The sequence below is a fragment of the Grammomys surdaster genome, unplaced genomic scaffold (assembly GCF_004785775.1).
Source record: "Grammomys surdaster isolate TR1022 unplaced genomic scaffold, NIH_TR_1.0 279, whole genome shotgun sequence".
NCBI lineage: Eukaryota > Metazoa > Chordata > Mammalia > Rodentia > Muridae > Grammomys > Grammomys surdaster.
In genome coordinates, this window is record NW_021604720.1 from 11,323,923 (window position 1) to 11,334,651 (window position 10,729).

A 10,729-nucleotide genomic window follows, 5' to 3' on the forward strand; every position below is an offset into this window, starting at 1 on the left:
CTCTCTCTCTCTCTCTCTCTCTCTCTCTCTCTCTCTCTCTCTCTCCCATATCCAATAATAATAGTAATACATTTTTTAAAGGTAATAAAAGTTCAAAGTCATCCTTAGCTGCATAGTATGTTAGAGGCTACCCTGGGCTACAAGAGACCTTATCTCAGGGAAGAACAACAGAACCAAAACCTGCAGAAGGCTGTGCTTACTCAGGGCCAGGACGTTTGTGAGCTTGACTTTAACTATATTAGCAATCATCTCCCCCCAGTTCATCCAGGCAGTGTAACTTATAAAACTATCCTACCATTTACAAAAGGACTATTTTAAAATAAGTAAACCAGCTCACATCTTTAACTTTTAAATTTTGCTTAATCTTTAAGCCTTATTGTAAATTATAACCTTTGAGCTGTATAACTTGGCCACAAAACTATATATATCACATATATATTGCCACTATAAACACCTGAGTGTTTCTCTCTGAATTGAGAAGCCTATGTTCGTGTCTAGGGCACGTACTGTTCTTTTCTGGTCTATCTGTGTGGCAGGAGGTGGGTAGGAGAGGAGGGTGAGAGAGAGAGACAAATCACCCCTATTTAAATCTGAAGTGTGTACTATCTCCTGTCTCTCAATAGACTTGCTAATTTGGCTTCTCTCTGACTTGTTCTGAAATTCTTTTTGCAATGTCATCAACATAGTGAAGGATCCAGCTTTACCTGTGTGGAGGTTGCAAGACCTCCTCAGACTTCTGGCATCAGTCCTGGGCTGTGTCTTCCCACCAACAGTGTAGTGAATTAGTACCCTGTGATGGCTCTTGCACAAAGGAGGTCCTCAGTCAGGCTCATAGGATTAAAAGAGAGAAGTTAAGGCACCAAGGGTCATTCACGGAGACATACAAGGTTAGAGCCAGGGAAGCTGCCATTTTCCCTATGAAGACTTACCACCATTGCTTCCGGGCAGATTTGACCATCTGGTGGCCATAGAGCGTGCCGGGAGGGCTGCTGATGGCAATTACTACAACGCAAGGAAGATGAACATCAAGCACTTAGTTGACCCCATTGATGACCTTTTCCTTGTCGCACAGAAGATTCCTGGAATCTCATCAACTGGTAAGTGGGGGCACTGAGAACTCAATCATCTTTTATTGACCACTGAGCATAGGCCAGGAAAGGGTTACGTGGTCGTGGTCACTGTTGCTTCTCACCCACCTCCAAAATGGGATTTGTTTATTTCAGCGGGTCTAGACATGAATGACACCATTATTAAGAAATGCAACATTCCCTTAGGAGAAAGGGAAATGACACACATAGAACATACCCCGATTTGCCCGACTCAGAAGTAATTAACTCATCATGAAATATTAATAATCATGAAATCGAGGCATGACGTATCATCGTGACCAGACAGGCTGGGTGTTGTCATGTGTCACCTGAAGAAACACTTCACTTTTTGAGTATATTGGGTGCAGGATAAGCGAATTGCTACTGTTAACAGTGTAGTGTGATAAGTAGATTTTGTACTGAACTTCATACTTTTTTCTAAGAACTTTCACAACCTCTCTATATTTTCTATCCTACTCAAAAACCTTATGAGGTAGAAAGGAAGTAGATGAGAAAATGAGGCCTGGGGAGGCTGAAGCTGGCTAGCTAATTAGCATTGCCAGCAGGATTGCTGCAAAGTGCAGCCACTCAGCGTACTGTTAAAGGATCACCTTGCTGTTATGACTGAGCCAGTTCCCCAAGGACACCAGCTCTTCCTCTGTCGGGAGAGCTGGGCAGGACTAGAATAATTAAAGCCTGTCTGTCCTTCTGTTATTCTCCAAACCTTGAGTGTTTCCCAGACCCATTAGTCCCCTCTGACTTTTGAGGTTTCGAGGAGTGAATGAAAACCTTCTGGGATGATTAGAAAGTTTCTGCAAATCCCCAGATTTTCCCAGAAGAGGCTGTGGGTGGGGCACACGCAGTGTGGTCGGCTTGGCCGGTTTCTCACTTCCTGTCACTCTGGGCTGGGCAGGTAAAGGACTCAATGCCTGCAGGGAGGCATCACCAGCACTGGAGAAGGAGAGTCTGAGTCCAGAGGAGCAATTAGCAGGCAGAGCCTGGGAAGCTTGGGAGCACATGTACTGCCTCTCCTTGGCACCTCACTACTCCTTACATGTCCAGGAGGTTGCATTATTTTTGTCATCCAAACAGGCTGTCACAAATTTAGAAACTGTTCAGAGAAAAACGGTCAGAGTAGAAACAGAAAAATAAAATCCTCAGGGTGTTAATAGAAGGTATTCAGTCACTCACAGTAGTCTGAGTCTTCTGGCTCAGTCTGATCACCAATGCTTGAGGTGGTCTGGGCTCACCGTCTCCATCAGCTCCTGGTGAATGCTAGCCTCTATCCAGCACAGCAGTTCTCAGCCTTCCTAACGCTTCAGCCCTTAGATACCTCATGCTGTGGTGACCACCCCCCCTACCGTAGAATTATTTTGTTGCTACTTCATAGTTGTAAATTTTCTACTGCTATGAATCATAATTTCAATATCTGATATGCAGGATATCTAATATGCAACCCCTGTGAAACGGTCATTTGACCCCAAAGGGGTTGCGACCCACAGGTCGAGAGCCACTGCTCGAGCAGAGTTCTTCTATGAATTATAAGCTCTTGTGGAAGAAACTCAAATACAGTAATACCAAGTTCTGTGGTCCAGGAAGGTCCAGTTTTCTGTCATTGAGGTGCTGGGACATGCCCTTGCATTAAAAGTTATTAAGACCATCTTCACTGTGCTGTACAGGATGGTCCCCAACTCCTGAACTACGGCAGTCCTCCCACCTAGCTCTCCAGAGAAGCTGTGTCTGGAGGTATAGGCAGGTAGACCCTTGTCATTCCCAGCTTACCTGACTGTCTAGTGCACAGCAGTGTGTGTTCTCAGCAGGATGTTTTGGGCGTTAACACAGATACCCTTCTGGTTTAGGTTTAAATGAACAACATACATAGTTTTCACATTCCTTAAGCAGAAGCCCTTGAAGCTGTGGTTCTCAGCTGGTGGGTCACAACCCCTTCGGGGTCTTGAATGTCCCTTTCACGGGGTCACATATCAAATATCCTGCATGCCAGATATTTACATTATAATTCATAAAAGTAGCAAAATTATAGTTATGTAGTGGTAGCAAAAATAATTTTATGGCTGGGGTCACCACAACATGAGGAACTGTATCAAAGGGTTGCAGCACTGGGAAGATTGAGAACTGCTTTAGAATAAAACACACTTCACCTCTGCCAGCAGGCTATTGGCCAGTCACATGGTACAGCCCAGTGAAGAGAAGGCACTGTGTGGGAGCTACTGAGTGTCACATACCCTTGTCTCCAGTGGGCCTGTCAGAACACAAGGCATCCTACCAGTGGCTGGATGTGGTGACCTAATAAGACACGGTCCCACTCCAGTGAGCTCCAAAGTCAGATTCACTCGTAACTCTGGAAGTTTCTAGAAGACCTGAAGAAGAATCAACAACTGGTTGTGAGAAATCTATTCAGCGCCAATCACTGACATGCAGGGAGGGGCTGTCTCGTCCGACTTCCTACCTCCACTGTGCCCCATCCCGTACACTGACTCTGTCTCTTCCCTTCAGGCGTCGGTGACGGAGGTAACGAGCTTGGGATGGGCAGAGTGAAGGAGGCCGTGAAGAAGCACATTAGAAATGGAGACGTCATTGCCTGTGATGTGGCGGCCGACTTTGCTATCATTGCTGGTGAGTATCCATGTGTGCCTGGTGGCCCGGGTGAGTGGCCTGGTGGCCCAGGTGAGCGGCCCCGCTTCAAGCCTGGCCAGGTGTGTTGGACAGTTTTTAGTCACACTTCAAAGACCGGAAAGAAACAGCCTCAAAGGAAGGAGGATGGTTTGTGTCCAGAGCACAGCTGCTGGCTTTATTGTTCCCGGGCCTGTAGCAAGGCAGAACGTCATGGAGGAAGCACGGCCTATTCCATGGTGACCAGGAAACAGAGCAAGAGCCCTTGTGTTTCCCTGGCAGGCTACTTCTGCTTGTGTTCTGTCTGGGTTCACACCCTACTGAACGGTTCTGCTCATACTTGGGTTGGGTCTTCCTTATTCAGTTGCTGTCTGACATGCGCAGACACCTGGACGTGAGCTTTTCTTCTCTGCACCAGGGTAGAGAAGAAGCCTGAGTGGGAACTCAGCCATGCAAAAGACATTTACAGTGTGTCGAGCATTGTTCTGGGTTCTGGGACAACAAGAGATCGATGTGTGCCAAGGAATTTTCTTTGCAGAGTTGAGACAATGGCCGTGATGAATATACATACCAGATGATACGGTGATAAGAGGTGTGAGGACAGCAGAGCCAGGGACAGATGAGAGACAGGAGAGCCACTTGGATCAGTGGTCAGCGAGAACCTATGCCATGGTGGGCTGGAGAAAGTTTTTCCATGACTGCTTTTACCAACTTCTGCCTCAGGCTTCCTTGTTGGGTGCCCTTCCTCCCAGGGCCAGCCTTTCTTGTGTGTCCAGGTGTTTCAAAGCCTGGCTTTCTATTAGCCTCACTAGAAGTTTCTGGAAATATTGACATCTGAAAAAGGCTATCTCCTGTTCATGGGCAGAGTCAGCCTGGAGAGGAACAAAACACACTCTGGGATAGGAAACCTATTGTTGAGTTACTGGAAGTTCACTACACAAACCTGGATTGAACTTCAGGAAGCCAGGTATATCCCTTTAATCGCTTGGGAAGGGGCAGAGGTATGCAGGTCTCTATGAACTTGAAGCCAGTCTATACAGTGAGTACCAAGATTCCAAGCTAGCCAAGGCTACATAGCAAAACCTTGTCTTAAAAGAACAAAATCCAAAACAAAAACCAACTCCAGGGGAGCCGATCATGAAGTGATCACTTGATATGGGGAGGGACTTATTTCTGTGTTACAGTTAATATTTAATAAATGGGGCTCCTTGAGCTGACCATCTAAGCAGTGATGGTGGCTCTGCCTAGCTCAAGCTGCCATGCTCCGTGGCTTGAAGCCAAGTGCTCTACCCATGAGACACCAGCATAGGAGATGGCTCCGCCCACACTGTCTCCACAAGGATGGGCTGAGCCCAGACCATCCCGCCATCCATGCAGTACCTGGTAGAAATGAGACTCTAATGTTTAAAGATTATCCAATAGCTTTATATATCTGATAATGCTCAAATAACAAGAAGCCCACACAATTAGAGGTATTACCCCATATCTAACCTAGATATTACAACTACCTTAGACTACTGGAGACACATGTACATCTACCGCCATTTTCCCCTCTCTCTCCTCTTCCGTTCTCCTAGCTCCTCCTCTTCTCTTCCTTACTCCTCCCACATTAGCTCCTTCCAAAATACCGAGTTTAATACAGCGGCGCAGCGGGAAATACACTGCTACATTTCTGGTCACTTAACTAGGGATTTATAGTGAATTCGGAGGAAAATAGCTTCCTGCTTGTGGTGGAACTAGAAAAAAGGAAGTGTTCAGAAATATACCATCTCACTCCGTTCTAAATAAGATCCGGCCTCAAAAGAAACCACAGTCTGCTGTGCTGTGAGCAAAGCAATACTTGCCTGGGAGAAGGGAAATAACCAGGGCCAGCCCACTGCCACCTTCCAGTGAGAGAAAAGAGATAACCAGCTCTATTTCTATGGAAAGAAATTAAGAAAGGAAAAAATGAAACTAAGCGTAACACTAATCAAAAGAGAGCAGAAACCACTATATTAATTTCAGTCAGAGCAAACTCCAGAACAAAGAAAGTTATCAGGAATTTTTTAAAAAGCACATTCATATTATAAAATGGGCAGAGTACAAGGGAGATATAACAATCCTTTGTGTATATGTATCTACTACCAGAGTGGTGATATATGCATACACACACACACACACATATATATATGCACAAAATATACAGGAGGAGAAAGAAAAGATCAGCAGAGTGAAACAGATTTAACTATTATAGTTGGATATTTTAACATCCCTGACTCAGGAGTGCCAGATATAGCAGGCATAAAATCTGTAAGGACACAGTTAAACCCAATAATGCTATCAACCACCAGATTGAATTGACACTTGCATTAGTTACTTTTCTATCGCTGTGATAAGACAACATGACCAAAGGAGGGTAGAGAACAGACTGTTTGTTTTGGCTTATAGTTCCAGAGGGTTAGAGGTCATGTGACAGGGAGGAGGCCAGCAAGCAGCATGGCAGTAGGAACAGAAAACAGAGAGCTCACATCTTGAACTGCACCAAGTAGAGAGAGGAAACCCGAAGTAGGCCAGGCTTTTTACTCTCAAAGCTCAGCCCCAGTGATGTACTTCCTCCAACAAGACCACACCCTCTGTGCTACCCCCAAACATCACCATCAACTGAGGACCAAGTATTCACATGCCCGTGACGCTGGGGCACATCTCGATCAAACCACCACTGAATGCACGTATTAGAAAATTACACAGCCGGGCAGTGGTGGCGCACGCCTTTAATCCCAGCACTTGGGAGGCAGAAGCAGGCAGATTTCTGAGTTTGAGGCCATCCTGATCTACAGAGTGAGTTCCAGGACAGCCAAGGCTACACAGAGAAACCCTGTCTCGAAAAACCAATAAATAAATAAATAAATAAATAAATAAATATAAAAATATAAATAAAAATAAAAAATAGATAAAATCAACAAAACCAAAGGCAAGCCTTTGAAAAGATCAGTAAAGTTGGTAATCTATCCAGGCTGACACAAACAAGCAAGAAAGTATGAATTACCATCCGAAATGAAAGAAGGGATGTCTCTGTAGGTTTTATGGGTACACAAAGGATACAGAAGGACTATTATAAACAAATTTGATAATATAGATAAAATGGATCCACTTCTTTTTTTTTTTGGTTTTTCGAGACAGGGTTTCTCTGTGTAGCCCAGGCTGTCCTGGAACTCACTCTATAGACCAGGCTGGCCTCGAACTCAGAAATCCACCTGCCTCTGCCTCCCAAGTGCTGTGATTAAAGGCATGCGCCACCACTGCCCGGTGATCCACTTCTTGAAAGACATACACATACAAAAAGACATAGAAACAGTCCTTAAGGAAATTGAACCGACAAATTAATACCCTTCAAAACCAGAGAGCACAAGGCCTGGATGGGTCTACTGATGAACTCTAAAACACTTATAGAAGAAATTATAACAGTTTTCTACAGTGTCTTCCAGAAGATTGAGGCAAAGGGAATACTTTCTAATTCACTGTATGAGTCCAATCACCTTAAAACCGATACAACACCACTATAAGAGAAACATAGTTCACTATCTTTCATGAACACGAATACAAAAATAACAGGGCTGCTGAGATGATTCATCGAGTTCTAGGATTTGCCATCAAGTGTGATGGCCTGAATTTGAGTCTGAGACCCATATGTGCACGTGCACACTAGTGCACAAATACATTCTTACATACACATATGAATACTTGCAACAGACCCCAACAATATATAAAAGAAACATATCACTAACAAACTAAGATTTATTTCAGATACGAAGGATAACCCAATAATCAAAAGTCAGTTTATATGATCTTACATATTAACGAACTAAAGAAGAAAGGTTACATGGTAAGGCAAGAGATATAGAAAACATAGTTTTAAAAGTCCAGCCTGGAGTGGTGTGGTAAGGAGGTCTTTTCTCACCAGTTTTTTTTTTTTTTTTTTTTTAGCATCATACCAGAAATCCCAGTTAGTGCAAAGAAGTAAAAACTAAATATTCCATGTTCATGGAAAGGCGTTCTCAACAGTGTTGGGATGTTAGTTCTCCCAAGTTGACCTTTAAATTCAACACAAAATAAAAGAACATCCCTGGACGTTATCTCATAGACACTGCATTAGTTGTTTTTTCATCGTTGGGACAACATCCCTGAGAAAGGGGATTTAAGGGAGGGATTTAAGTGCTATTTTGGCTCACATCGTGAGGGGCACAGGTCACCCTGAGGTAGTTGGAGCTCGAGGCCGTGGATCACATTGCGCCTGTGGTCAGGAGGAAGGAGAGATGACTGGTAATGCCATCTCACGCTCTCCTGTTCTCGTCTCTCCTTCCCTCCTTCCTTTCACCCATTCGTGTGTGTGATGTATGTCCTCTGACCTCCACCCCCACACCACGCCGTGCAACACGCATGTACCTACACACATGCACACACGCACAATTAAAAATATATAATTACCATACAGGGCTGAAAAGATGTCTAAAACTGCGTGCTGCTCTTGCAGAGGATCCAGATTCAGTTCCCAGCCCCCACGTGGTGGCTCACAACTGTCTGTAACTACAGTCTCAGGGGATCCAACATCCTGTGATGACCTCTGAGGGCTCCTGCACGAACATGGCATGCGTACATACATACATACATACATACGTACATACATACGTACGTACATACAACAATCACATTTTGACATTTATTCAAATGAATTAAAGGCATATGTCTACATAGAAACCTGCACTGCACACAGACAGATGTTCATTCTATTCATAACTGATAAAACTAAGAAGTGACAAAACATCCTTCAGTGAGTGGCAGTATGAACTAAGTCCATACAGGTGATGTGATATATTCAGAGAGAGAGAGAGAGAGACAGACAGACAGACAGACAGACAGACAGACAAAGGAGATGAGGAACTCTAATAGCGTACTAGTAAGTGTGCAAGCCAGTGTGAAAAGGCTGTGTGGTCTGAACCCGGCTATATGATGTTCTGGAAAAGGCAAAATTATGGAGACTGTGAAAGGACCAGCAGCTGCTAGGGACTAGGTCAAAGTTGACAGTGAGCTCAACTCACACGGGGTCTCCAGCACATGAGCTTAAGTAAGCTGCCCTTCATGGTCCCCTCTCATCTTTCCCATCCCCTACCATGCACCCCATGGTCCAGGTCTGATGGCCACAGTCATTGCTTAAATATAGCATGGGTTTCGCATCGCGTTAATTGAAAAGATGATGTCATAGTAAGGCCAAAGGCATTCTTAAAACGCTGGTAGTACAGGGTAACGACACCGGCAGATATGCTGTGTCATCCCACTGTAACACAGTCAGCAGTTGTAGCTTGCCTGTGCTTCCTCTGCAGTACATAGTCATTCTCTTTCGTTTTAAACTGGTGACCAAGGAGTTTAAATTCTGCCTTTTCCTTTGTTATGGCTTCCCGAGCATGTTTTTTATTTTCTACAGTTTCAGAGGCTGAGGATGAACTCTGGAATTGTACGGTGAGAACCAACTTAACACTGCTCAACTGTACCCTCACAGATGGCGACGTCTCTCACAGATGGCGACGTTTCGGATAAATGGATCAACAGATACTTAATGCTATAGAACTGTACCCTTAAAGGTGATGATGTTGAGACAGGGTCTTACTGTGTGTCTGAAACACCATAGACAAGGTTGTCCTCAAACTCATAGAGGTCTGTCTGTCTCCACCTCCCAAGTGCTGGAATTAAAGGCATGTGCCTCTATACCTGGCCCAATTCTGATAGTTTAAATAGGTGGATTGTGGTTCTGGATCTGCCTCTCCTGGTTGGGTGTCTGGGTGTCACTGGTATACCAGCTAGGAGAGGGCAGGACAAAGTCCGGAATGGGTGGGGTGTGTAGTCTGCTTCTTCCCTCTGGGTCATTAGATGTTGGGTGTATGCCAGACTGAGGAGAGTGAAACAGGTCCTGGAAATAAGATCCACAGGGCTCTAGTCCAGCCAGGAATGCTGGAAGTGTCACAGTTTTTACAAAGGGAATAAAGAGGTTCGGGTGGCCAGCACAAGGCAGGTGGCCTAGGTCCCGGGGTCCCTCAGCAGCGGCAGCTATGTCAGGAGTTCATGTTCTGATGTGAACCGCTGAGAATGGGAGTCTGGCCAGGCAAGTGGGTCCAAGGTCCAACGATGAGTGCTTCGGGGGTGGGGGGGGGGGGGGCTTTCCCTGAAGTGTTTCAGCTCAGTAAAAGCAGCCAGTCTCAGACAATCCTGGATGTGTTCCTGGATGTGTGCTTTATTCCATGTGGACAGGCACTGTATGAACCTTGGGGAATGGGATGGGATTTGGGGTAAATATGTTCTGTTGGCTAAGGCTTAGATGTTGGTGATCTGTTTGTCTGGGGAAGGATTCCAGATGCTGGGCCCCGTGACTGACTACCTGTGATCACCTAGGTGGAGGTTGTGGTTACACGCCCCAAAGAAGGCATAGAGACGGGGGTCGGGGGAGCTAGCTCTACTCCTGCCATCTTAAATCTCTGGGATGTCTAGCGTTTGAGCATGTTCCACCTCACCAGTTCCATGCCCATTCCTCTGGTGGCACAGTCCATGTGCCTTACAGTGGATAGATGTTTAACACTACTGAAGTTAAGATAGTGGCTTTCACGTGATATTTGAGGTAGACAAAATACATGATAGAGAGGAAGGTTTTAACACTACTTACTATACTCTTAAAGATGGCTAAGGTGGTGAGTTCTAATGTGATATTTTTAGATAGATAGGAGATGGTGATAGACAGATAGACAGACAGACAGACAGACAGACAGACAGATAGATAGATGATAGGTAGGTAGATAGATGATACATATATGGATGCATGCATGTATACATACATATATATACACATACACGATAGGTAGATAGATAAATAGATAGATAGATGGATGGATGGATGGATGGATGGATAGATAGATAGATAGATAGATGATAGGTAGGTAGATGATACATATATGCATGCATGCATGTATACATACATATATACACAT

General features: G+C 44.7%; 1 protein-coding gene across 3 annotated transcripts in view; it reads left to right on the plus strand.

The window, feature by feature from the left end:
• Dglucy (D-glutamate cyclase) overlaps nucleotides 1-10,729 on the plus strand; it is an 81,039-nt gene that overhangs the window by 61,924 nt on the left and 8,386 nt on the right. Inside the window, exons 10-12 of one of the 3 annotated variants that reach the window (XM_028777296.1) lie at nucleotides 949-1,097; nucleotides 3,603-3,722; nucleotides 9,178-9,334. In XM_028777296.1, coding sequence (XP_028633129.1) covers nucleotides 949-1,097; nucleotides 3,603-3,722; nucleotides 9,178-9,290 — 382 coding nt within the window. In that variant the 3' untranslated portion in view covers nucleotides 9,291-9,334. Of the gene's footprint in view, nucleotides 1-948; nucleotides 1,098-3,602; nucleotides 3,723-9,177; nucleotides 9,459-10,729 lie in introns of those variants that run through there. The other 2 variants (XM_028777297.1, XM_028777295.1) reach the window with 2 other exon arrangements.